The sequence below is a fragment of the Copidosoma floridanum genome, unplaced genomic scaffold, assembly GCF_036245765.1.
Source record: "Copidosoma floridanum isolate Cflo_tuat_1 unplaced genomic scaffold, Cflo_Japanese_pri ptg000021l, whole genome shotgun sequence".
NCBI classification, from domain to species: Eukaryota; Metazoa; Arthropoda; class Insecta; order Hymenoptera; family Encyrtidae; genus Copidosoma; species Copidosoma floridanum.
Genome location: NW_028321898.1, coordinates 31,806,056 through 31,832,732, shown reverse-complemented (window position 1 = coordinate 31,832,732; position 26,677 = coordinate 31,806,056). Strand labels below are relative to the sequence as shown.

General features: G+C 44.0%; 5 protein-coding genes across 5 annotated transcripts; all 5 read right to left on the bottom strand.

The window, feature by feature from the left end:
- Positions 1 to 1,596: 1,596 nt before the first annotated feature.
- Positions 1,597 to 2,708, bottom strand: LOC106647770 (uncharacterized). The gene is made up of 2 exons (XM_014364301.2): positions 2,675 to 2,708; positions 1,597 to 2,532 (listed from the first exon to the last, which is right to left on the bottom strand). Exons 1-2 carry the CDS (start codon positions 2,706 to 2,708, stop codon positions 1,703 to 1,705), a joined length of 864 nt encoding a protein of 287 aa, XP_014219787.2. The 3' UTR covers positions 1,597 to 1,702.
- Positions 2,709 to 3,161: 453 nt separating this feature from the next.
- On the bottom strand, positions 3,162 to 4,569 carry LOC149374282 (uncharacterized). Its single transcript, XM_089594688.1, has 2 exons — positions 4,387 to 4,569; positions 3,162 to 3,483 (listed from the first exon to the last, which is right to left on the bottom strand). Exons 1-2 carry the CDS (start codon positions 4,517 to 4,519, stop codon positions 3,203 to 3,205), a joined length of 414 nt encoding a protein of 137 aa, XP_089450814.1. The 5' UTR covers positions 4,520 to 4,569; the 3' UTR covers positions 3,162 to 3,202.
- Positions 4,570 to 8,315: 3,746 nt separating this feature from the next.
- On the bottom strand, positions 8,316 to 13,404 carry LOC106647750 (uncharacterized). The gene is made up of 2 exons (XM_014364276.3): positions 13,155 to 13,404; positions 8,316 to 11,416 (listed from the first exon to the last, which is right to left on the bottom strand). Exons 1-2 carry the CDS (start codon positions 13,183 to 13,185, stop codon positions 9,621 to 9,623), a joined length of 1,827 nt encoding a protein of 608 aa, XP_014219762.2. The 5' UTR covers positions 13,186 to 13,404; the 3' UTR covers positions 8,316 to 9,620.
- A 6,388-nt stretch (positions 13,405 to 19,792) lies between these two features.
- LOC106647787 (uncharacterized) lies at positions 19,793 to 20,879 on the bottom strand. Its single transcript, XM_014364322.2, has 2 exons — positions 20,654 to 20,879; positions 19,793 to 20,547 (listed from the first exon to the last, which is right to left on the bottom strand). The coding sequence occupies exon 2, from the start codon at positions 20,535 to 20,537 to the stop codon at positions 20,058 to 20,060; it is 480 nt and encodes a 159-aa protein (XP_014219808.2). The 5' UTR covers positions 20,538 to 20,547; positions 20,654 to 20,879; the 3' UTR covers positions 19,793 to 20,057.
- Positions 20,880 to 21,419: 540 nt separating this feature from the next.
- Positions 21,420 to 23,215, bottom strand: LOC106647786 (uncharacterized). The gene is made up of 2 exons (XM_014364320.2): positions 23,160 to 23,215; positions 21,420 to 23,022 (listed from the first exon to the last, which is right to left on the bottom strand). Exons 1-2 carry the CDS (start codon positions 23,191 to 23,193, stop codon positions 21,479 to 21,481), a joined length of 1,578 nt encoding a protein of 525 aa, XP_014219806.2. The 5' UTR covers positions 23,194 to 23,215; the 3' UTR covers positions 21,420 to 21,478.
- Positions 23,216 to 26,677: the final 3,462 nt, after the last annotated feature.

The following is a 26,677-nucleotide window of genomic DNA, read 5'->3' as shown; positions in this document are numbered from 1 at the left end:
CTCCTCCTCCTGCTCTTAAATTTCTTTCTTTTTTTTTTTCCTTCTATTTGCACTTTGTGTACACACGGGAGCGACCGGCTGCCGCTGGTGCACCATCGAGGTAACGTATAATACTCCGTGCCCAACTCAAAGGGGGTTAATACTTACGCAAGCACCTACCTTGTACGCACCTGTGTCGAGTTCACCTATTATGCTGCACCGAACCACGGGACTTTCATGGTAATGAAAATAGTTTTACACGCAACAGAGGTAATCAAGAGCATGAATGTACATAGACCATTCAAATAAACGAATGAACGATGGCGGTGTTGGACACCGCGTTGGTACAAAAATAGCCGAAGCGTGAAAACGCATCAATCATCGAGGGTGTTTGCTTTTGATTAGCGTAAACACAAATCGAGTTGTCGATCTATATATATGTAGTGCCCGTTATCGGCACCAGGGGTGACCCGTAGATTTGATTAGCTTCTATACATAAATGGCGAGTAACACGAACATTTACAGACCATCAAGTTGAACATTACAGCGGCCAGCACACCCATTTCTGGCGTTTTGGGTATATTTTTTTGTACGATATGGCACACCCCTTTGGAAAAATCATTCGATCGATTTCGTGAATAATACGGAGCTGGATATGTTTTTTTTTTTTTTTGTTGCATCAACGGGAAGTGAAAATCTAGTACGAGGTGATTGAAGAGAGTTAAGTTTCTCGCCGAGTATAATACATCGGACTCGTTACTTACCCACAGGAGACACGAAACCGCGAGTTGGCACGATTTCTCTTTTTCACCGTTTCACGCTCTCGACTACCCACAAATGTATCACTTTGAGTTGGGACCCAATTTACAATGAAATGCAATACATATGTGCTCATGAAAAATTTTCATCCCTATTTTTTTGTTACTCCAGTGAACATACCTATACCTACATTGTACATGTATGCAGCGTATGAAAGAACGAACAAGTGGGTAGATAAATAAACAGACAAACAGCGGCCTTGGTCGAATGTCAAGCTCAGAGCGATTGCTCAACTGACGGAGCTTAATCAATTCCGTGCATCGAATTTGGCTGAGCAAAAAAAAAAAGAAAAAAGGGTTGGGTATATTTTTTTTCTTTCATTTTCCTCGTAAAATTTAAAATAAAACACAACGCCGATGGGTACGCTTTTTTCACGCCAATGCTTTATTAAATGGTACACAAAATGCCACCTGCGCGGAGATGGGAGGACGTTGAAAATGAAAAGGCCAGCACTCACCCCGTCAAAGTTTCTCTCCATTATTCACGCCCAGAGCCACGATTTAACCTTCCCGAAGGACTTTGATTTGTTCGGTACGATTGCCGGCGAGGGGGAAAAAAAAAGAAAAAAAAAGAAAAAAGGAAAACCAATCGAGCTTCCATCGATCGGACACGCGAGAAGCGCTTAAATTTAGTCACGAGGCATAAACATTGACGACGCGTCCGCGTGATTTTCTGCCCGACTAATGGAGGAAGTTACGTGGCGTTTCGGTGCACCTCTCACGCGAGCCTGCACAGACACAAATCGTTACACAATGACTTTTCGTTATCCCGGACAAAAAAGACTATGAATAATATCGGAAACGAAGGGTATATATATATATAGACAGGTATGTGTATGTAAAATGATTTGGCGGGGGTGTCGCGCACGAATGGCGTATCGATCAGTGACGCGTCAGTAAACACCTCAGCCCGACACGCGATTGTCCGACATGACGTAAAAGTACTTGCTCTTCTTCCTCTCGTTCGACTCCTCCTCCTCCGACTCGGACGACGAAGAGGAGGACGAGTCCCAAGATCGCTGGGCGGGCGAATTCAGACGGATCTGTATCCTCGAGTACTCGTGCTCGGCACCGTAGCCCCGACGCCGCGGCTTGTCCTCGTTGGACGACGACTCCGAGGACTCGGAGGATGAGCTCGCCAGTATCCTCCGGCCGAGGCGACCCGTCTTCTTGTCCTCCTCTGTGCTCGCGAGGGATCTCTTGGCCCGATTGTCGTCCTCCCGGGGTAGCAGGGTGTCGAAGACCGGGAGCCAAGCTTGGAAGAGGGCCTTGACGTTGCCGTCAAAGTGGGACTTGTCGGTGTCGTTGTGCATCAGCTGGATCCGGTCGAACAGGGCGTTGACCAGCTGCACAAAGTCCTCCTTGTTCTTTGGCTTGTTGTTCTTGTCGTGCAGGGGTAGTTTGGCCCGGTCGCGAGGGCCCTCCTTGTCCTCTTGGCCTCCTAGGGCGTTGGTCGCCGAGGGGTGTTCCACGGACCTGGCGCGCCTGGGGTGCTCCCGGGCCAAATTGTCGCGCTCGAGAAGCCTCGTGATGTTGGTGTACCTCTCGCTTGCGCCGAGGGCCACCTCGATCTCGTGGATCCGCCAGAGGGAGTAGCCCAGTAGGGAGAGGACCAGCAGGTAGTAGCAGAGCCGCAGTGCCCCGAGGACGTTAGGGTGACGGGGCTCCTGCTGCTGGTGGCACTCCATCTTCATCAGGCCCGTGAGGTGGTCCTCGTCGTTGTAATACGCTTGACCTGCGACAAGGAGGGAATTAACAATTCTTACTTTTTATTGCGCGTCTTTTGCCAAACTTACGATCGGTTCAAGCATGTAATCGCATAAGGACTCTGCGGACGGGAAGAGGGGGGGGTGGAAAATGAACCAAAATTAACTTACAGTCGCACTTTTTTTCACAAAGCTGGCTCTGCATGCTCTCAACCGCGCAACCTTTCTCGGGCCGATATTGCTGCTCAACTGACCTTTTATCGCGCGTCTGTGCACCCTCCGCTGGTGCGCTCGAAATACAAATACGTTTATTCGCGATTATTGCCGTCGATTCTTCTTCTTTTTCTCATTTTTCTCTCTCCCGTCTTCTCTCCTCCTTATCGGCATTTGCAAGCTTACGAGCACGTGTCTCCCTCGGGGTATCATCGGTATATATAATACACGCACGCTTGATATCACTTGTTTTCTTTCGCAAGCTGCTAATGCTAATATATATACAAACGTATACAACACGTCCCCTGCACAAGCGGGCAATCGACTTTTCCGTCCCGGGCGTCTAGTAATTCTTCCACGTTACGAAATATACGGGTAATCATTGCACAGCTCGCCAAACCGATAAATCTACTGCCGTGTGTGTATACCATATGCGTAATGAAAATATAGGCAATAATGTATAGTATACACGCACTGGATGTCCATTCAGCCGGTGGTCTTGAATTTCCGGTTGCAGGTGGTGTCGACCTGATTGTCGTCGTTAAAGTCCTCGGTGCCGATCAAGCAGTACTCGTAGGCCCCTTCCTCGGACGGCCTCTCGATGTCGCGCACCCGCCACACGGCGTAGCAAATCATCGCGATGAGGCACGCCAAAAGGGCCATGGCCATTATAGCGAGCGTCGCGTCTTCCTTGGGTCGCTGAAACTTTGGCAGGGCCATGGGAACCGCTTGCAGCCTACCATCCTCGAGGGCTTCTCTCACCGAGCCTGCAAATCACGTTTTCACGTGTATATAAAAAGTGTACCCTCCAACTAAACGTTACCTCCTTTTTTCTCTCTCTCTCGTTAAAATGCTGTCGCATGCGGCAGTAATTAACACGTGGACATCGGGGGAACTCGTGTCGCGAGATCGTGTTGCAATCGGATGTTTCAAATGAATCCACTTACACGCGCATACGAGGGCATATACATGGAATGACCGAAATTTTTTGCGTGAGGCTAATGCCAAATTTGACATCTAAAATAATCATTGGGAGAGGTCACTCGAGCAGAAAGTGAATTCATTTGCATGTGACATTGTATTTTCTAATTAAAACTTGGCAATATTGTTTTTTTCTTTTTTTTTTTTCTAAAAAATGCAGTAGTGATGCAAATTTCCACGGACTTACAATTTTGTTGTTTTAGCGTGGCGCAAAGTATAATATATTTCAGTACATTTATGTGAAGTCAGCTTAGAAAACCAACCAATCAACTAGATACTCGACAGAGCGTTACGTCACGGCGCCCGAGATGCGCAAATATAGAGGCTGCAATAGATATGATGTTCACGAAAAAATGAATCTTTATATGAATGATATGATTGCGAAACGATTATTTTTCGCTGTAATGATTTGCAGTGCGAAAATCGAATGAATCGGGAAAAATTAATTGCAGATGAGCTAATTAATTTTTAACATTAAATGATGTGCAACCGATACACTCGGATACACTCGGAAACTGGTAGCTATATATTTCAAAAAAATTTTCTTTAGTTGCAATTCATATTTTGCATACCTATACGTAATTTTTTCCAATACTTAACAACTGTACTACACTTTAAACTAATAAAAAAAAAAATTTTTTACCAATCAACACTATACACTTATGATGATATGGATAAAAGTTACTCGCCTCTATGCAGTCCATCCGTGACTTTGGAGTGAAGTTCTTCGAGCTCGTATATTTCATCGTCCATCGTTGACAATAACAATCTGGCGCTCCTTAAAGTGACGAAAATTTCAAAGTGGCACAGATCTTTGTTCATGTGCCTTGAAGTAAATCATACTGTCAGATAGCACCGACGGCGACCTGATGTATGTATACGTCTATACCTGCGAGATGGTGATAACAACGCGATTTATCGGTACCGTATCTTGCGCGCAAACTCGCCCACGTGCAGTGCACACCTATTTTGCACAACCAAAGTCTTATCTCTCCTCAATGAGATCGTAATCGATCATTCATACTTACCTATGAAGCGCAAAGTTTGGGGAAAAGCATAGAGACCCCATTATTACACGCATATATAACATGCACTTGAGGCTTTTCTTACTCACATGTATACGTCCAAATTCCGTAATGAGCTTCGAGTATCGAATGTGAGAAAAAAAAAAAATTTCGCACACAGATAAGTAGATTATTTATCGGAGGAGGAGGAGGAAGAACGCGGTACGTGGCGCATTCTATCAGTAGCCGACGGAATACCGATTAAGACGGCACCATCTTTCGCGGCGGAGTTAATTGGGTCTCGAGTCTTGACAAGCAAGAAAAAAAAAGAAAAGGAGCACATACAGAGACAACCAGACGGAGTGTAAGGTACGGCTTGGCAGATGCGACCGTGAATCTCTCTGTCTTTCTTTTGTTCCCGACATTGTGGGTGTACGTGAGAACCCGATTTTTCTGGGAATTCCGCGTGGAATCGGATGCGTCATGTAAATCCATGTATATATAAATCGAATGGTACGTAGCTGGTATTTTTTTTTTTTTTTTTTTTTTTCATACGTGCTCCTTGCGATTGGCGCGTGCAAGTCTGATGGGTGTCTGGACACCGTCTGTTTTGTGTTTCGTCCAAAGAATCGTTGTCGATCTTGGAAAATGCTGATAGTGTACCTGCGCGCGATTTGTCTTGTTATATGATACTCGAATTTTCAAGCATCAATTTGAATAAAAATAAAAAAAATGTTGGTCAATTATTCAAAAAAGAAAACGACGAATGCAACGATTCGTCAAAACAACTGGACAACAAATTCCTACGTACATATTAAAAAAATTACGTTTTTTATCGGAATATTCTGGAAAAAATGTTTTTTTTTTCATCCACATTCTGCATTAAAAATAACTTTACATCACGCGTGTTGTTTTTGTTAGGATCAGGTTTCTTACGATTTCTGGCTTGGCCTTGACGCGATGCCTCTTCGCTGGTACCAAAGTGACGCGTGCCAGCCATTCCAATAATGATTTAAAAACACGTTTGCGGCAAAAGATGTACATTTTCGTTAAATATCCGATGGATCCTTCGAGGGGCTTACTTGAGTGACAACAGCACTGATTTCCCGAAGATCGGAGAAGAGTAATAGGTTCACCGTTGATTGTTTAAACGATAGTTAGCAACCTACTTTTTCAAGACCAACAATGTTATCTTAAATTCTGATGAGATTAGGTGGTAGAAAGGTGAATCAGTCGAAGATAATAGATATGCCTGTACTAAATATACACACACGGCTTGAAAGAAGAAAAGTAAACTTTCGCTACTCGATGGAGTCGGATGGCAAGGATTTCATTACTCTCTTGATAACAAGCGGTCTCCGGTTCGTCAGTTGCGATGCAGAAGACTCCGTTAAAAGCAAAGAGAGAAATCTCCATCCGCACCGAAATAAATGTGTCGCACTTGATTGTTTTTCGCTGCGGCTTACACATATAGTATATGTCATGTACAGCTTGCATACTCAATTATCTGCTTTCTGATTTGCACTGTCAAAGTTTTTTTTTTTTTTTTCCTTACTTTGCGATTGTAATTTACTGTAGCACTATTGCACAGCTGAACGCTCGAATAATAATCGTAAGCACTTCAAGTGTACAATCGGCACACTTTTGTCTCGTGCGCAACCGATTTTTTTTTTTTTTTTCCAGAAACGTTTCTTTAATGGTTTCGAGATCGAAAATTGCATCGCCGTCACTGCATCGGTGCACCGTTTTTACATTGATTTGATCATCGCGAGTCACTTCGACATAATCTCGGGTCACAGATTTGTTATAATATAAACTAATAAACATTACTTTACCGAACCAAATGTTCAACTAGGACGCTACAATTATACGTTAAAAATTATTGACTCTTCCTCTCCCCGCGACTCAAAAAATCGTACCTCATAGTCTCGTTACGGGTGATGTTTTTATTATTGTCACTGTCGTCAATGGTGATGCTGGTACGGTGCAACAAACCCCGTGGTCATGCTGGAAACGAATGATTATTACTGTAACCGTTCATGCGGTTGGGCTCTGCGCTAGTTTCACTGGTGTATATATTTTTGCCTAATCGGCACACGATCCATGTATACAGAGAAAAAAGAAAGCCGCAGGTCTTTGATTTTCTCTTTTTGTTGTACTTTTTTTTTTTTTTTTAACAATAAAACGCACCAAACTAACCCGTTGGAGACGCAAGGATTTTACAAAAGTTTTTAACTATGAAAGACAAAAAAAAAAAATACAAGTTGTCAAAGTATTTTCTGCGTGTACTCACCTGCAGCGTCCGGTCGATCGATGTGCTATGTGTAATATATATGCATGCAATTGTGTATGGGTACTTATATTTATAACAACGTCCCCGCAAGACGTGTTAAACTGTGTACGGAAGGCGTACATAGATATATATTCTCAGGAACGAACGGCGAGTTTTTTGAAAGTGCCCGCGTGCGCGCCGTGCATGACTTATCTAATTATATACGCGAGAGAACGTAAGTACGTATATATACAATCGAAGGAGTTGTGTTGTCGCGGCTACTACCACACCACTGTTTCTCTTCCTGCACGTGCAAAAACTGCAAAGCACCGAGTCTCGCAAGCGCGCGCTCGCAGATTACTTTTTCCTGATCTTTTTTTTTTTTTTTTTTTTTTGTTACCTCCTCCGTGTCTAATTGTTTCGGTTCTCGAAGAGACAGAAAGACACCTACCAAGGCTGTCGGACCTGTACTGTTTCGTATGGTCCGAATCAAATTGGCAAATTAAAATTATCAAAATAAAAAATGGCACGATGGTTGGTGCCAAAATTTGCTCATCGATGTCCTCGTAGGTACGAATAATTATTTTCCATGGAATCAAAAAAAAAAAAGGAGTGGGTACAGGTAAGTATCCTTTGGGTAATTTGGTGACTAATTATTCGGCCTTACAGACAACGAAATTACTTTCGTGCATGCACGCGGGCATTTAAAAATAATACGAGAAAAAAAAAAAAAAAGAGTGGAAAAATATTACGAGCGACTGACGTCCTTTCGAGATGTACCTGCATGGGTACAATGTCTCATGTATATACCGTGACGACGCGCGGTGTTGGCAAACATTTTTTTTTTTTTTTTTTTTTAGATAAAGCCAAGGAAGAAAAGGCTCTGAAAAATGTGGACGACAAAGAGCCCCGTTATCTCTCTCACGTGTGGATGGATGTAGGTATAGTTATACGTAATAATAAGACTCTGTTTTGTTTTTTGTTTTCGATCAAATATTCACTTTATTGTATCCTGCTTTTTTTCCTTCAAAACGTATTTATACATCGATTCATTATCTTCGCAAAGTTTTGATACTAATAATTATATGATGATGAAAAAAAAAAAAAAAAAAACAAAAAAAAACAAAAAAAAAAAAGAATTATCATAATCTTCGAAATACGGCGTAATAAGTATAAAATATATTCATCTACGTATGACTTTCGGAAAAAAAATGAAATAATCATCTTATTTGGTAACAATCGGTATACGTTTTTTGTAATAACCCACAGGTATATATAGTTATCGCCATCATCATCTTTCACCAGCAGCATCGTGCCGTAAATGCGCGTGACATTTACATTGTTTATACATTGTCGTGCGTCGTCGCCATCAGAGAGACAGTGTAACTTATTGCCTGTACGAGTGAGCTGTGCTTCACCACACCTGCCAACGATAAAAAAAAGTGGACCCCGTGAGGTGTACATATACCCACCTACAAATACTTGTCAGCCGCGCCCTTTCTCTCTTTCTCTATTATCTCCCTCGGCACGTGTTTTTTTTTTTTTTTATACATTTTGTTGTACTAGCCAACTCTGTCTACACGCCTGTACATACAACAGTGTGATCACAATATACACCCACCTTCCGCTCTGTGTGCACCTACTCGCGACTTTCTCTCCGACGGGCGGGCGTACACTTGGCGATCGGTGGAGCCTATATGGAAATTGCACGACACGGCGAATCGACGAGTTTTAACTTTTCCTTTTCGCGCGAAAGATGCGCTCTTCGGCGTTTGTTTGATAAAAGCCTCCCGTGACGCGTGCGCATCTGCGAGTGTACCTCCGTGTGAAAGTTTTCCGCTGCCGAGCGCGTGCGAGGGGAATACTTTCACCTGCGGCTTGTATATTTATTGATTTATTTATTTTTTTTTTTTAATTGATTTATCGCGACAAAAAAGTACAGAGATAAATAGAAAGAAGTCGAGGGAGACATGTAGACGTTTGATTTTACAATGGGCTGCAATGAAGGATGTTGAGTCTTTGTACGTGTTGTATGGGCGACTGTTTAAGGAGAGAGAGAGAGAGAATCGACGAGGAAAGTCACGCTGCAGAAAGTACCAGACTTCTGCCGAGTTGTATATGTACGTGATGCACAGCAGCGTCGAGACAAATTATGTATTCCCGTCCATGAGTTTCCCCTCGATATTTTTCCGGCAAAAATAATTCTTGCGACTACCGCGAGTTGTTTTCGTTGCCATCGCCACCGCTGCTTTCTCGCGCGACACACCAAGATGAAAGGGGCCACCACGCGGCATTGTTATCTTTTTTTTTTTTTTTTTTTTTTTCTTTTTCTTTCCTTCTCCTCTTGATTTATTGCTCTCCGAGAGTTTACTATTTATATTTTCACGAAATAAATCGAAATGCTCATCCCTCGCGGATTTATCAATTACGAACTAACGATATCACAATTTTTCTTGTTCCCTCGATCGTTTCGTTGAAATACTTGGGCACGCCTTGCCCTACAACATTAGTATTTTTTTTTTTTAAGAAAAAATTTATCGATCCCCATGGACGGGTTGGACAAAAATATATTCGCATCCGGTGCGCGTGGAATGTATGAAAAAAAAAAGAAAGAAAGAAAAGAAGGGACGAGATTGGATCTGGAGGGTTAATTCAACTGGGAAGTGGGGTACTGGGTGGGCAGGTTCCACGTGGACTCGACGGGGTTCAGCTTGGTGCTGCGCGGCATGGCCCTCGGCTCTTCTGGCTGTTGTTGTTGTGGCTGGGGTTGTACCGGCTGGGCTTGTTGGGGCAACTGTTGCTGCGTCACCTCCTGCTGGGGTTGCTGCTGCTGCTGCTGCTGCTGCGACATGTCCTCGACGATGGGCTCACGGTAGCTGTCCATCAACGGAACGGGCATGGCCAGGTTGATCATCTGGTGGTACGAGGGCAGTGGCAGGCCCATCTGGTGCACCGGCACCTTCGACACCTCGACGTCGTGATGCTGCTCCTGGGCGGCGGCCTGGGCGTAGTAGTTGTCCGGCGCCTGGTCCGCCGGGGGCACGAGCATCTTGGTCATCGGTTGGCCAAACCTCGGTGGCTGCTGCTGTTGGCCAGCCTCGTTCTCCTCGACGTGCTTGATCACCGAGTTGAGGATCTCTTGTATCGGGAACAGAGGGCCCAGGATCTGCTGGGGCTGCATCGGCTGTTGGTCGCGGCTCTGCTGCTCCACGGGGTTCAGCCGGATGATCTCAAAGTTGTTGTTGCGTCCGGCCGGGGCCTCCATGCGCGCGCTCGGCGGCTCCTCCTGGTGCATCAGCGGCTGCACCCGCAGCTTGATGCTCTGGATCATGATCTTGGGGTTGTCCTCCTCGGAGTCGGTGGCCTCGCTATCCCGGCCCTCGGGCTCACCCCCTTCCTGGTCCTCGTTGGGCCCGGTCTCCTCCGAGCTGGCGGGCTGCTCGTGATGCCTGGGGCCCCCGAGGGGGAAGAAGCGCACCTTCGCCCCGGGGAACATGAGGTTCTTGAAGATCTCGTACGGCGAGATCATCGACCTCAGCTTGGCGTCCGGGAGCAAGGGGTCCTTGGGCGGCATCATCTCATCCTCCAGGCTGTCCTGCATCTGGTGGGACTGTTGTTGTTCGGGCTTGTCCGAGCCGCTGATCTGGAAGATCTTGAGGCTGCTGCCCAGGGAAAGGGGGCTGGCCTTGCGGAACATGGCGTCGATGGGGATGACGAGGGGTGGCCGGCCGTTGGGGAACCTCGGGCTGACGGGCCGGGGGGCCTCGGGGCTCGGCTCCTGCATCTTGTTCAGCTCGACGATCTCGACGTTCTCGTGGCTGGGCAGGTCCGAGGTCAGGAACTTGAGCACGTCCCGTACAAGGTGGTCCTCCATGGCTGGGGGGTTGCGGAACACGTCGAACGTTTCGGTCATGGGCTTGGTCGGGTCCTGGCTGTCGGTGGGGTTGGGGTGGTCGCGTCCATCGTTCAGGTCTTCCGTCGGCTTCCTCGGCTCCTCGGCGGATTTCTTGGCACCGGCGGCCAGGGAGTTGAGCTTGTGGTTCTGGTTCTGCGACTCGGAGAGCTTCAGGTCGCCGGCGTCGAGCTGCTGTTGGGTGAGGCCTTTGGAGGCGACGAGGGCCTGGGGCTGCGGGCTGTCCTCGAGCTCGTCCAGCTTGTACTTGATGAGCTTGACGTTGTCGGCGCTGTCGCCCACGGAAGCCTCGAGGTTTTGGACGCGCCATGTCATGTAGTTGGTCGAGTAGACGAGGTTCTGTACCTTGAAGAGGGTCACCAGGGTCAGGCCCAGCAGGAGGATCACCCCGGCCAGGAGGAGGGTCTTCGAGGAGGAGGACGAGCTCCTACGCTCGCAGTGGTTGCCCCAGTTGAGGTCGACCGGCACCTCGACCTCGGTTGGCTTCTCCTCGCTCTTCTCATCGTTGTTCAAGGTAATTATCACCTTGCCTGCAACAATGCAAACGCACGCGCGCACTCGTCACATCATTCTACATGTTTCGCACTCACTGATGCTTTTTCAAAATAATTATTTACTACTTTTCATCATAACGGCTATTACATGTGCGCTATAACAAGAGAAACAACTAATAATGGAGGGAGGATTGAAAAAAAGGGGCCAATTGCTTTTAAAAAATATCAAAAATTGACCAAATTTAGAGGTTCGTTGAGCAACTTTCGAATTCGCGGCCCGTACTCCTATTATATCAATTTTGTTGGTTTGTATGTATATGTATATCATATACGTATGCTTTCTCCGGCGTAGATGTATAATTGAGGCTTCCATGCGAATAACCGGTCGTGGCGAGCGCGTGTATACCTATTTGCTAAATTGAAACGCTCTGATAATTGAGTTTCGCGAAAAAAAAAAAAAAAAGAAAAAAATTACTTATTCAAATTCGTGAAGGTACTTTCTCCCGATACCGCAATCAAATTTCACGGGGGCGGGTGGGGAGGGGGTAGAGAGGCAAGTCGCCCGCGTCAAATTGCCGACAATTAAATTTCCTAACGTCAATCTCGGCAAGAAAATAGAGGCGCACGAAAAAAAAAAAAAAAAAACAAAAACAAAAAGGAGTTGCACTGTTTTGTTGCGGTAATTCACGGCGTTTTTGCATAATTCGCGCGGCGCGAGAGCGTTTATCTCAAATGCAAGAAATTTCTTCGAGTGCAGTTGATTGTGCCCGCACACGTAAAAGAGGAGCGCGCGCGCGTGTGTATACGTTTATTACCGAGTTTACGTAAGACGTAGGCAGCCGATGACTTTTCCAAGGATATTCTCAACGTATACATGGCTCGTAGCCGCTGTCGCAAGCCGCGGACGGCTCAGCGAGTGTTTTGAATTCCGCGTGTGGTTGCGCGTCCCTGTATTCATATAAAAAAAAAAAAAAGGTAACCGGTTGGAATTAAAAAAAGAACCAGATCAAAACGAGCCGAATATTCGTTTGCGCGTCACTCCGCGTGTGCGCGCATCAACGATGTCAAGGCGAGCACACGAGGAGGATGATGGTGATGGACTCTGAGAAAGGAGAACTACGATTTGGCAAAGCCTTCGCCGATGCAGGCTCGAGATCCTTGCGTATGATTGTACTTATAAGGCGAGCTACGACCGATCGGCCACGTTGCCAAGTGCCACATTTTTTTTTTTTTTTCCTCTCTCTACGCGTAAGTACACACCCAAGTGTCAATCTAAATAATTACGCGCCATTTATATTAATTAATGTATACACTTGTGCAACGATCTCGAATCGGATGTTTCATCGCCGAGGGAGCGTTTGAGAAATCGGCAGCTCGAATCGGAACGATTATTATTACTTTTGTTGGAGAAAATTAGATTTCTCTGGTTTCTTTTCTCGGGAAGGAGGGAAAAAAAAAAAAAAAAGAAACACCGAGACTCTCGCGTAACGAGAGAGTTATATAGTAATACGTGCACCGAATAATATCGGTAAGCGCGACTTACGCAATCGGACCCGCTCGCGGCCTCTCTTTCCCGAAGAGGAAGCAAAGGGGGAAAAAAAATAAAAAATAAAAGGGGCCGCAAAAGAAGATTAGAAAATGTATACAAGCGCTTCTACATACACACACGCACAAGCAGCAAGTGGGCTGGGAGGAGGAGAGGGAAGAGAAGAAAAAAAAAAAAAAAAAAAAAGGTTGGCCTGCTTGGGTAGATAGGGTATATGATGGTGCTCACCGTTGCACGGTTTCTTCCACGGTTCCTTCATCTTGACACAAGTGCTCGAGGACTACTAAACTGGCTGGCAGCGGCTCTTTGGGGCCTCTCTCCGCGGCTTCGTTCGCCCCTTCTCTTTGCCTCGCAATATATGTATACAATATATCCTCTCTGCAGGCGCCTCTCGCGGCCCGTGTCTCTCTATGTATAGGTATACACAACTCAGCGTGTGCAACTCGTCTCGTTGTAACGGCGCAAGTATACAGGCTCCTAGTAGGTCCCTCGCTGCTGGGGCACCTTTCACCAGCCGTTTTTCCCTCCCCCCTCCACCCGTACCGAGTCATGGTCGAGAAAGTTGCTGGGTCAGGCGCTGGCTTTACAATACCTATACTTACGTCCCACCGCCCGCATTATATACTTTGCTTTACATATATTGTGCGCATATACCTATACAGGCGTGTGTATATACATCATATATATATATATACCGCTCGAGCTGTGCCTCCGCAGTGCTTGTTATATTATATGTATACTCCCCCGTGACTCATAAAATATTATATGGGCCCCTCCACTGGGGGGGGGGACGAAATTTATTAACCATTTTTCGGAACGAAGCTGAGAAAACGCACCTTCGGTGTGTAAGTACTATGAGTGTACAATAGTCTGGAGATGAGAGGCTTTTGTGGTCGCTCTGGACCCGTCAACACTCCAAAGAGCTGTTTCGTCAGGAATTACTTACGTGTCCCATTCTGCGAATGTTTGAGGTTGATCATTACATACCTTCTTTTCTTCGTCTGTCCATTTTTTGCCTTTTTTTTTTTTTTTCTTGTTTCCCCGTGGCCGACCTCATTACGGTGGCAGGCGCGTTTTTTTCCGCAGCGCAGTCTCGTTACGTGTGCGGGGGATATTGTTGATAATCCAGTCGCTCGACTAAGATTTTTCTATCGGACATTATTCCCACTCGACAGCGAGTCCGTGAGGTTTTTAAGGACGCGCATTTTTTTTTTTTTTTTCAACCAATTTTATACATATAATTCGCGCGATTACGTTGCCTTGGACTTTTTATTTTATATTAATCATGGCGCTGATTGTTTGATTTTACTCGAGTCAAGGGCCCTTTTTACGTGTGCAACCTTGTCTCGACTCAAAGTGTGTCAAACGAATCTTCTTCATATTTTCTTCTTTAATATGACCTCATACGACGCTTAATATTTATGTTTTCTTTTCAAAACCAAAGTCCCTCTTGGCGCTCACGTGCCATCGCAGCGGTGACAGAGTAACGACCAAGTATTTATTATTATTATTATTATTATTTTGTTAAAAAAGATTTTTCCAGAAAGTAACGGCTCGGTGTCTCTCTGTTGGTTGAGAAATTTCTGCGCCGTCTTTTGTCATCGTTGGCATGCGCGAGAGTAATCACATTTTTAATAATAAAACACACAGGTCGAATTGTTTGAGCATATTTATGTAACGTAATGGGTTAACGTTTTTTAGTCCAGAAGTAATTAAATTGCAAGTTTATGTTCAAACTGTTAAAAAAAAAAAAAAAAAAAAAAAAAAAAACGCTCATAAACACGCTTTATCGGACTCGCGCGCTGAAAAAGACACTAGAGGAAAAAACCAGAAACAGCTTTAATTTTTCAATCATAAGTAAAAAAAAAAAAAATATATTTGTTGAATTTATCGTTCGGTGGAGCTGAAATTACTTGACCAAAAGAGGCTATTTTAAAACACCGGTTTTGACAACGCTCTATAACAAACAACGACAAAGAACCAATGTCCCAAGGAATGTTTATCATCGCGATTCGCTGAAATCGCCAGCAACGCGTTAGCTTTGGTCTCCGATAAAAATATTTTCACCAAACGGCACCGAGAAAACGCTACGTCGGCGGCCGCGCCGTGTGGCTTGACAAAATCGTTTCTCGGCTGCGCAAGCCAAATACGAGAAAACTCGAAATTATTTCTTTGTTACGGCCACGTATAATACAAGGCACACCGGCAAAGTTGAATTTAGCAAATATATTTATTTCTTTGCGCACGTGCCTCGCCGTACACTCACACACAAGTTGAAAATATGAAAGCTGGCACGCACGACTGATTTGCTCCCGGGACGCGGCGAAATGTATACATTTTCCGTTAATGATGCAGAGCACCGACGCAAATTACCCTTGCGATTGAATAGGCAGTTGTTTACCACGCGATGCACAGAAGATGGGAAAAATAATAAGAAAATGTCTGCGGACTGAACAAGATAATGATTGTGCGAAAGAGAAAAAAAATATTACATTTTCTTTTCCTATCCATACAAACAGCGCTCAAGTCGATTTTTTACAAAATTTGACTTTGCACGGGTGGTAAAACATGGGGATTTATTTTTTCCGAGGTATAAACCTGTAAACGCAAATTCAGAGCTGAAATACACAAAAGGAGCATAGCAGCAGAAATCTGGCATCAAGAGGCGCAGAAAGCGAACGACCGGTGTAGGTATATATATGTATATATTATACGTATAGCGCATTAGTAGCTCGTGCGCTTAGAGAAGAAGAGGGGCCCGTTCGTTCACTCGTTCCCGTGTACAGCCTATTATGCTCTTTCGAGCGGCTTCGCGCCTTTCACCAGCAAGCGGCCATTAAGCCGAGAGCCAAATAAAAGAGCCTCGCTACAGAATATTACACTTACACGCGCGGAGACTGTACGCTTATTAATTTTTTTTTTTTTTTTTTTTTTTTTTTCCTCGTCCAGCATCACCGAGATCATCGGTACAACGTGCGAGATGGACCCGCGTGTCTTTTTTCGCGTATATATAACTTTTTTTTTTTTTTTTTTTTTTTAACTTGGCGAGTGATGAAAAAAATCGGCTAATCAAAACGCTCCTACCGATTTCGATCTGCATATAATATATATTATAAGCGTGTGCAGCTAAACCCACGCGATGGACTTTTCGAAAGTGTACGAAGAAGAAAGTACACGTATACGCTGTCTGAGTGCACTTATAGTTTCTTTTGCGCTCGAGCGTGTATATAAATATATATACTAACGATGAGCTCCACGTTGGAATACAGAATGTCACGGGAGTGTCGACCTTTTCAATTTTTTTTTTTCTCTCCCACACTTGCATGGTCTTTATTGTTGGTGAAAGTATTTTTAATTGGGAATAAAGAACCCCCCCTACCCCGTTTAAATTCAATATTGCAGGGATTTTAGCTTTCAAAACCGACGATCTCGCTACCGATCGCGAGCAATGGAAAACCAACGAGTTGGAAAACGTATATGTGTATAATCTGCCGATGTTGGTTTTTCTTTTTTTTTTTCCTTTTTTTTTTCCTCTCCTACTAGTCAACAACAATGGCAAATGATACGTTGGGTTTTCCATTAGATCCAACGATCGCGCAACATCTCAGAAATCGAGTTTTCTCTCGCAAAGTCAATAACGCGCTTCTACGTCCCATATTTGCGGGATGACGATATACCCACTATATATGTGTACATATGCAATAGCTTTCGGTTTTAAAAGCGAGCACACACCAATGCGTATATGCATACACTCTCGAACGGGGGATAAGTAATGACAAATTATCGATCGCTATTGATTGGATTATCCATTATAGGATAGCACACATGTTACGTATCGATGCTTGTAGTTGTTGTGGATCACTTTTGTCTTTATATAATTGGGAAATCATCGAAAGAAACGAAAATTCACGGCAGTGCAATTTGTCGATGGAGGAACCACGCGAGACTGGCCAAAGGGGGGCAAAAACAGGCGTCGAAACGCGGAAATAACGTTGCACACGAGCCTTACTTTTGCAGGTAATACGTTTCATATACCCATGCATGGGTATAAGTATATATATACTATACATATATACAACGGAGGTAACGACTTTCGCACTCGCACTGATTACGCGACTAATAAAAAAAAAGGCGCATGGCACGTGTATACATGTATATATACGTACACGCAGGAAACGGAAATATATAGAAATCGTACCTATATGTTTGCTCGGGAGAGTATATATATATATACACCAGTTGTACGATATACCATACGCTGTATCTTTTATAATCTCCGTGTACAAACCAGCCGCGTTTTGTTGCCGCTATATCTACGCCGCCGTACGTTTGTGAATTTACTGCAGCGCGTATAAACTATAAAGTGTATACGTATACGTATAGGCATCACGTATACCATTAGCGCGTCCATTTAGATTTACTGGTGAAGGTGTACATTATAGGTGTAAGGAGCTATAATTAAGGATAATACATAATACGAGGAGCGATCCCGATGGGGCTGGTCATGGTTAAAAAAAAAAAAAAAAAAAAAAAATCGATGGCTCACTGTTCACTCAAAAGTTGGCGCTATTCATACCAACCGTATGTGTGAATTCTTATGTACACTCTGCTCTACGTGCAAATTACACGCGTACCCATCACGTGTTTATATATATATACATTATAAGTACATCCTACACACATGCAGCACCGGGAAAAATTCCCATTTGATGGTAATTAAGAGCCAAGGAGTCGAAGGACACGGGAATGCACGACAATGGGATGGAGGAGAGAAGAAAAAAAATCAGTGGTGTTTGTATAGGCAGTAAATAGCATCGTGTGCCCATTGCTTTTTCTCTCTACAGCTATATGTATGTGTATATGCGTTGCAACAGCTGCCTCCTCGCGGTATACAATCGAGGTATTATATATGCACTATGGTGTCTATGTGTGTGTGTATACATGTATTAAACGTGAATAAAACGTGCGTACATAATTGTATGGTGCGCAACGCAAGGGGACATGGCGTAATCGAGCGCGTACAGGTCAATACCGTAGGGTCGCGGGGGAGAGGATCGGTATATATCGTTTACTTGCCCCCAGCTCCTACATAAACCTAATACACGCGGGAGCGAGGCATCTCGATAAGGTGTTTTTTCATACGAGTAGGTATACTATACCAGCTCGCCCGGGATGTATCTATAAATCGGTTAGTGGTCCGATCGATCTAGTTGGGAGGCAAAGTGGACTGATACGCTCATATATATTTTATCGCCGCCTGTCACGGGGTCGTCCTTGAGCTAGCCACTGTGCGAAGACGTTCTCGTACTCCACGCTCAGCTAGCCCATAAGTACAAGGCACCCAACTACCGGCTGTTGGAACACATTGGTGTACCTTATACACCGACGTTGATCGGTACAAGAAAGTTTCATTAATTTTGCAGTTGCCATTAAAGTCTTCAATTACGATTTCGCCCATCACCGAACCAAGTGAAAGCCATATATATTGCCGTACAAACTCGTACTATTCATTTGTGTATACGTTTTGCAGAGTATGTTATTATGGGTGGGTGTCTATTTTAGAGAAAAGGGAAAATCTTGGATGGAACACGATTAAAAACTCTTCAGTTGATTTTTTTAGAGTGCCATTTTTCATCAATGGCTTCTACATTTAGTGCCATTCGGAATGTCAACGTTTCTTACAAAAAAATACCCACCCATGTATAGTTTAGTAACGTGTTTTTGTTGTAGATGTTAACGTAGATCTCATTGTAATGAATTTCTTCTAAAATATCTTATGATAAATGACAACAAATTGTTGAACATTACCAAATAAGGTGATTTACAAGAATTTACTTATTAAATGCGGTGTAATTGGTGTTTACATAATCATCGAATTTTCGTATTGAGTCGTATAACAAAAGAAAAAAAATAAACATTGAAGGAAAATATGTATCCTTTTTTCTTGGAAAGTTCGTGTCAATCGTTATTTTTTTTTTTTTTTTTTTTTTTTTTTTCAAATTATGCAGTGAAAACTAATTTTTGCCGTGTATACTACAGCTTCTCAAGACCTTGAAATATGTCATAGCACTTTCAAAAGCAATTGATAACAAAAAATTCCAAACAATTTTTGTTGTTTCAAACAATTTGGGTTGTATATTTTTTGAGTACATTTCAGTCTTATTTTAAAAAAGTTGGTACACAAATTCTATAAGGATGTGGGTAAAGAGTTTTTTAATAATGTCGTTTGATGATTTCGCGGGTTCAGTTGTTTTATTACTCTTCTTGATTAAATATTAGCTTTAACCATCTTTTTTGTGAGTCGAGAAAAATAATAATTATAAACTCTATAAAATCAAACATTTTGTTAGATAAAGTACCCATTACTTAAAAAAAAAAAAAAAAAAAAAACAGGTTCAGGTACATTTTTACAATATTTATTGACATTAGCAGACTCGTGCATCACGCTTATTTTATGGACTTATTAAAATTAAAATAAATAGAATTCTTTTCCTGAATAAGGTACATTCCTTTCGCTAAAAATTTTTACCATTTATTACTATTCGCAATAAGGTACTAAAAAAAATTAACAGATAACGGTAATGCATTTTTTATGTTTATTATTCTTTCGAAATATTTAAAATGAAATACTAAAATACACCTACTTTTCAATATTTCGACTCTTTTTATCCTAAATTAGTCATTCATAAAAATGTTGGTACATTATTTTTTCTGGAGCATTAATTTTATCACGAGCGATTAAAAAAATGATTTCAAACCATAAGTTGTATTATAACATCACCAGTTACTACAATCAGTACTCAGAGCTAGAAATGTATCATCGGCAATGCACCCACCTGTCACACATGACGTGTTAGTATACATCAAACTGTATCCATTAAACAAAACTTCTTTAATTTCGAGATCGGTACATTCTTAAATAAGATTTTCCAATGCATTTTATACTGTGCCTCGTAAGAAACAAAAAAAAAAAAATAAAATAAACGTCACGTTCCATTAGATATGTGATGAATTATTTTTCGGCTCATATATATAGGCGACGATTTTAGAGAATTTGGTCCAATATGACCATTTCGAGGTTGGCAGGAGTATCGACCAACACCTGGCATACAATCATCATTTGTCATAACTTCACCGTAATTCGTCCGTATTGTCAGGCTTGGCAATTCCTTCGCGAGGCCTCCTCCTGTCCTTGGAAGCGTCACCCTTTGTCATCATGGCGTACTCGTGCAGGAGCCTCATCTCCAAGTTCGTCAAGTTAGCGAGGAGGAGTTCACTCCTGGTCATCGACGACGTCCTGTTGGAGAAGTTGAGCATGACCCTCGATATGGTCTCGAGAAGCAGGTCCAAGTTACGCGAGGCACCGCCGGTGTCGAGGCTCTGCCGGATGGACCTGCGCCACTCGTCAAAGTCGGACGTTTTGTTGGGAGGTTGGCTGTCCGGTACCCACACCGGGCCCCGGTGCTCGCCCGGCCGCAATCGCATGGCATTAGTCAGCAGGTACAGGCTGCCCAGGGCGTACACGAAAAAACACATCATGACCAACAAGTTGACGGCCAGAAGCCACTTGAACGTCCTCGTCAAGCCAGGCGGCACCTGCTTCCTCTCCATCGTACACACCCTACACCGACAACCAAGGGCCGCGTCGTTAAAACTCACCCCTCGATAAGGAGCCAAACGATTCCCACCTACGGAAACGCCAAGAAAAAATATATGCGTATACTTACGCCAATCGATGCGAGGTGTCTTTTGACGAGCGGAGATGAATGACCCAACGCGTTTCCGCGCGAGCGAGAGAAAACGAGGACGAACAAAAGACTGACCGTTGCGCAATTAACGGCACTCGATGATTCGTGTTAATGTCCCGGAGTAATTTAGGCAAAAGTACGAAACCTCAGCTGGAGCCGGGCGAGAGGCGAGACTGGTGGAGCGTGTGCTACTGCGTCGCTGGCGCGACACTTCCAGAGGTGTTCCCACGGAGTCGCGCGGGGTCGATTCTTATCGGTGCCTCGGGGTCAGCAGCTCTGTCGGTTCTGCCGGCGACGCCAATCTCGAGAGAAAAATCGCCCCCCCCTTTTTTTTTTTTTTCGCCTTTCGGTGTCTGATCGTTGTTTTTTTCTAAAAGTGACGTAACGATTCGACGAACGAGCTTTTGCGAGATTTTTTTCTTCAACTCTTACGTAACACGTGCCTACTTTGGAAAAATGGCAGTGAAAAACAGGAAGTTTGTGCTTTTATCTTTCGTAAAATAAAAAGAGCCCTCCTAGCGAATCGAGGCATTTTTTTTTTTTTTTGGGTCCCACACGCCGATCGTTCGATCGGCCAGTCAGAGTTATGCCGATATGTTCAAGTGGAGGGTAAAAGTAATCGTTTCAATAAAACCAGAGTAACGTAAGAATAACGTAAATGTATAATATGCATGTACCGCACTGTAAAAAAAAAAAAAAAAAAAAAAAAAAAAAAAAAAAAAAAAAAAAAAAACGATCCCTCGTCTCTCGACTACAAGGTGTTTATATATTTTACAAAAATCACTATGCGGCTCCGGTCAGCATTTAGTCGTAAAAGTCTCCGTAAACCTGCAGGTACTCGTTCATGTTGGTGTCTTCGGCCGAAACGCCCTCCCCCGCATCCTCCACAATCTCATCCTCCTTCAGCGACGCGACGGTCGACGACGGCTCCTCCACGGACTGATCCTCCTCTTCCGACTCTTGGGCAACCAATTCCGAAATGTTTTCGGTGACGGGCATGCTGTCCTCCCCAACCGTCCCATCCTCCGCTGAACCCTTGTCGTCGTCGCCCACCTTCTTGATCGCCGCCAAAACCTCCAGCCGCCGTCTCTCGGCTTCTTCCGGGCTCTCCTCGAAAAACTCCTGGCTCGATTGTCCAATGTTATCGAACAGTGCCTCTCCCACCTTGATGTACATCCGCCCGAGCTCCAGCCTGTTGTTGGCCTCGATCATCCTCGAGAACACCCCGACAATCTTGGGATCCTCATCGACCAGTTTGTTCATGTTGAATTTCGTCGCGATCCTGTCCACGATGCGGAACCGCATGGATGTGGGATCAACCGGACTCGCGAGCTTCAATCTTCCCTCCAAGAGGAGCTTTAAATCCCGGACAAACTCCGTGTCGAGCAACAACGATTCCAACACCGCCTTCATGTCCTCGAGGAACTCCGCGATGTTGCTGCTGTACAGTAACTTGGCCGTGTGGAGCTTTAGGTTCCGTGGGTCTTTCCTTTCGGCGTCGGTGATCCCGCCGAGGTAGTACCACGCGAGCAACTCGCCGTCCTCACCCACAATGGGCTCCAAGTACTTGGACATGAGCGTCTTGGCGTCCGAAGCCTTTTGTACCGCGCCGGTTGTACTGTTTCGCGAGTCCAGCTCCTTGAGACTGGTGTACTCCTCGCTGCTCGCCCCCTCGTACGGGGCAATAAGGTTCACGAGCTGTAGCAGCACATTGGCGACTTCTTTGGAATCCTCGGTCTTGCCCATCTTCCGGGAATCTCCAGGCGCCTCGTCTGTGGCTTCGGGAGTTTTAACCGAGTCTTTGTCGTCATCGTCGTTTTCTTCGATGTCCTCGACCAGGGGTATCGCGCTGCGAACGATCCCGTATACAGCCTTGTCGAAAAAGTCGTTCTCCCGCGGTGTCTTTCCCTCGGCGCTTCCTCCAGGTGTGCCCTCCGCGGTCACTCCTTGCAACAGTTCCTTCACTTTCATCATTTTATCAACCGCCTCTTTCCAATCTTCCAGCGTTCGGTTGTTGGTGTTTGGCTGCTCCGTGGACAGCGACTCCTCCCCCGACTCGTGGTGGGCATTTGGCACCTGCTTGCCTTCTTTCCCCAATAGGTACAATTCGTTTCTGAAGCCCGACTTGTAGTCGTGGGTCACGTCAAACGCATCGCCGTCCAACTCTAGAGCCGATTGGTGGTAGTAGTAGGCGTATACGATGGTCGCGACCCAAGTCAGGATGATTATGGAGGCCGTGAATGCGAGTATCTTCAAAACGGTCGAGAGCCTCTTGCAGCAGGTAGCTTTGTTCGAGGCGGGCAGTTCGATCACGGGCCTGCCCTCTTCCACGTTTACCAACAGCTTGGCTGGAGGAAACAAAAACAAAAAAAATGACCTCGATTTTTTGTGCTTGGGTCCAACGATTATGTCATGCAGGAGTAGGTAACACGTAGTGAGGGTAAAAGGGAGGAATTTGGCTGAGAGTCGTGGAATTTTTTCTTACCATCGCCATCAAACTTCTTCCACTGCTCTTTCATCTTGAATTGCTTCTTCCGAACTGCTGGCCACCGTCGATCCGCCACATGTTTTGTTGCGTCGGAATGTCATAGCCAGATGATACGTCACGGGGTCAGCGGTTATCACCAGCGGAGCTCAGAAATCCAATGAAAATAAACTTCATAGCGCTGTATTGCGTCCCTCGAGTGCACACGTATTTTCCAAAGTGTTCGATGATTTATTATTATTACTTTTTTTTTTTACATTTAAATACTGTCTTATCAATGCTTGTCCTCTAAATAACTGAATTTAAAAAAAAAAACTGTTTTACTTACAATGGGATTTCATTCGTATGATACGTTATACGCGTGTTATCGTAAAGTTTGGCAATCAATGATGCAAAACAAAAATTCCATATTTACTTTTTTTTCATCGCAAGAGTACAAAAAATAAGTTGAACGTACAAGTAAAAGACTCGATAAAATGATTTAATCATCAAAGCTCTCTTTTTACCAATAATCGAACGCGACCAATTATTTGCAGTCGTTGGATCATTCATAGAAAAGACAACATTGGGGCTTCGTCAGCTTAATATTATTATTTGCGTTATTTTTGCTTTTCATAGGTTGTTCTACGACATTGAAATTTTATCAACATTTTCTGCAGTAAAAATAGTATGCGCAAAAAAAAAAAAAAAAAAAAAAAAATACACATCAAACAAGAAGCAAAAAAAAAAGGGATGCAGATCCGATCGCAAGTGCGTATCAACTATCCATCCATTCCTTGGGCGTCCGACATCTGAGTTATCGTACAGGACACGGGATTTCTTTCGCAATCTCCCTATGTTTTTTTTTTTTTTCACTCTCCGCGTACCTATACCTGTAACCACGACGCACACATTCGATCATATACATCGCACGCACCAATTGCATACATACAACGCAATGTTTTTGTTTCACACGATGTAATCATCGAGTATATATTTTGTCGTGAAATTATTTGTAATCTCAAACTCTTCCGTTTGGCGCTAAAAAAAAAAAATAGAAAAGACATATGTACTCGTTTCCATTAAATAATAGATATAAAAATCATCTCCGAAGCTCTTATACCTGTACATGCGTTTTATCTTTTGGATTGGGCAAGGCCTCCAAGTTGGATTGTCCGCAAAAACGTGTGCAATTCGGTTGTAACGCAATGATTGTGTTAGATAGATAGATAGAGAGAGAGAAAAACTCGGGTAGTCCAGAGTCATTGGAAAAGGACGAGTGGGGGAGGGAAAAAAAAAGCACAAGGGCGGAAAAGGGGTAAGTTTGAGGGTGAATTCCATCAAAGCAGGTGTACGATCGCCCCCGAGATTATAAGCGTCGTAATGAGGAGTTAAGGCTGTGTAAAGGTAAGTCGTAAAGGTCATACGGTCCGGGCAAGGGAGAAAAGTCCAAGAGCCTGCACACAGGTACGTTACAATGTAGTCCGCACTCACGCAGCAGAAAGGCGTGTGTCGATCATATCGCGATAAGCGCGTCCGCGCACGCGACGCCCTCCTGCCCCACCTTCCTTTTTTTTTTTTTTCCTTTTTTTTTTGCTGTACTTACGTATATGGGTGCACATATGAATGTGCGCGTGCCCATCACACATCTTTGGGCTTTCGTGTACAAGTGACGTCGCGTTATATCGTGGCGCGCAATTTTTTTATATATGCATGACGTCACGGCGCTTTCTCAGCCCGACAAGGGTCAAGGTGAGGTGTACGCTTCTTTTCGATTTTAAAAGCGAGTCTGCGTGTGTGGGCCAAGTATGTGGTGTAACGCTTTTATGCTTCCAGACTTGGGTGTGTTTTTTTTCTCTCTTCGCGCGTTAGATTTTTCGGGTGACGTATAGCTTCGCCGTGATTATAGTATCGATAAATTCATAACACGCAAATACGCTCTTTCCCCCTTTTTTTCAGGTTCCTCGGGCCGTGATGAGTCTGTCAATGTGCCTCTCAATTCCCTTATCTCCACCAACTCCCTGAAATACGCTTGTTGTTGTTGTACCTTGCACATACCCACGTGCAACCAAATATATTTTCGTTCGCTAAATTATCTACAAGTGCGGGCATATGCCATTTCCAATGAGTATAGGCACGTGTTTACTGTTGTTGCTCTTATTCGCACACCTGCATTTTTTATAGTCACGTCCTCAGTTGTACGTCTAACATAATATATACATACACATACCACCGAGTATAGGAATGCGTATGGAAAAAATTTACGAGCCGGAATTTATCATTGCACGACTACTTTTGTCATTGCGTGTTTCCGAATATATAGGCACGATATGAACAGTTGAGGTGGGGTGGGGGTGGGTGGGAAATCGCGTTGGATTATCTAAATATACACACGTGTTTCTTAAATTGCGCTCAATAAAACAATCGGGTGCACGAGTGCATAAAAATGTTAGACAAACGATTCCCCCTCGGCCGTACATGTATTAACACGTAAAATGATCCTCGCAATGTAACACACGAGCGCACCCACACGCGTCATCGTCGTGTCGTTTTTTTTTTTTTTACGGCTCTTGCTCGTCGCGTATATAATTATGTAGCTGTGTGCTCTTTTGTTTTGATTTTTCTTTGATTCCAAGGAGTCAACGTCGACGTAACCCAGCACCGGTGGAGGGAAGAGAAATCGACCCAAGGAAGACACGAGGAGTGAGATTTATGGGTTTCTCATCTAAATTCCGCGGCAGCAGATGGATGACGAGGCGCGCAGGCGTTTTTATTTTTTATTTTTCGCGCAGTGCGTAGATGGCATTCTCTTATTTTTCTCCTCCCCATTTGTCGCTGCTCTTTCTCTATTTCCCCTCAAACGGACTTAGATTTCGTTTTGTTTCTCCATTTCGTACACATTTTTTTTCTTTTGGACTCCAAAACAACTCCCGCGTTGACTCTTTTTCCGTGTTGTGTACAGCGGCGGCCAAACTCCGGACGCGTGTTGTCCATTTCACAAGGTCGATCGCGGTTTGCTTGCTTTAGTTTTTATCAACGCGTTTTTTCTTCGTATATGTCGCGCCCGTGTGTACTACAGCGGCTAAATGATAGTAGAGGCGCGATTACTTGTACATAAAAGTATCGTGTTTGTTTACAGGAGCAAGCAATTTAACCATTTGTGAAATTGTTATTCAAGCGTGTGAAACAAATTTTTACCCCTGAAATAAAACCGGTTCGAAATTTTTGCGAGTATTGTGAATCGGGTTTGCCGCCTGTTGGGTCGTTGATTCGTTTTTTCCTCATACGAGAATTTTATGGTTTATAAGAGACACAGTGGTGCCATCAAATAGGGAATATTGTCTCAACCACATCACTACCGAGCTCATGAGAAAAAAATAATGATTCGTGTTTTCAACGTATAGAAATTGAGGTTTTTAAGATGAATAATCGTACGATAGTTGTGGCTCTCGAAAAATACGCCTTTCTTGACTTGTACTTTTTTACGTATAGAATAAACAAAAGATTATGTGGAATACGAGCAAAAAGGTAAGAAAACA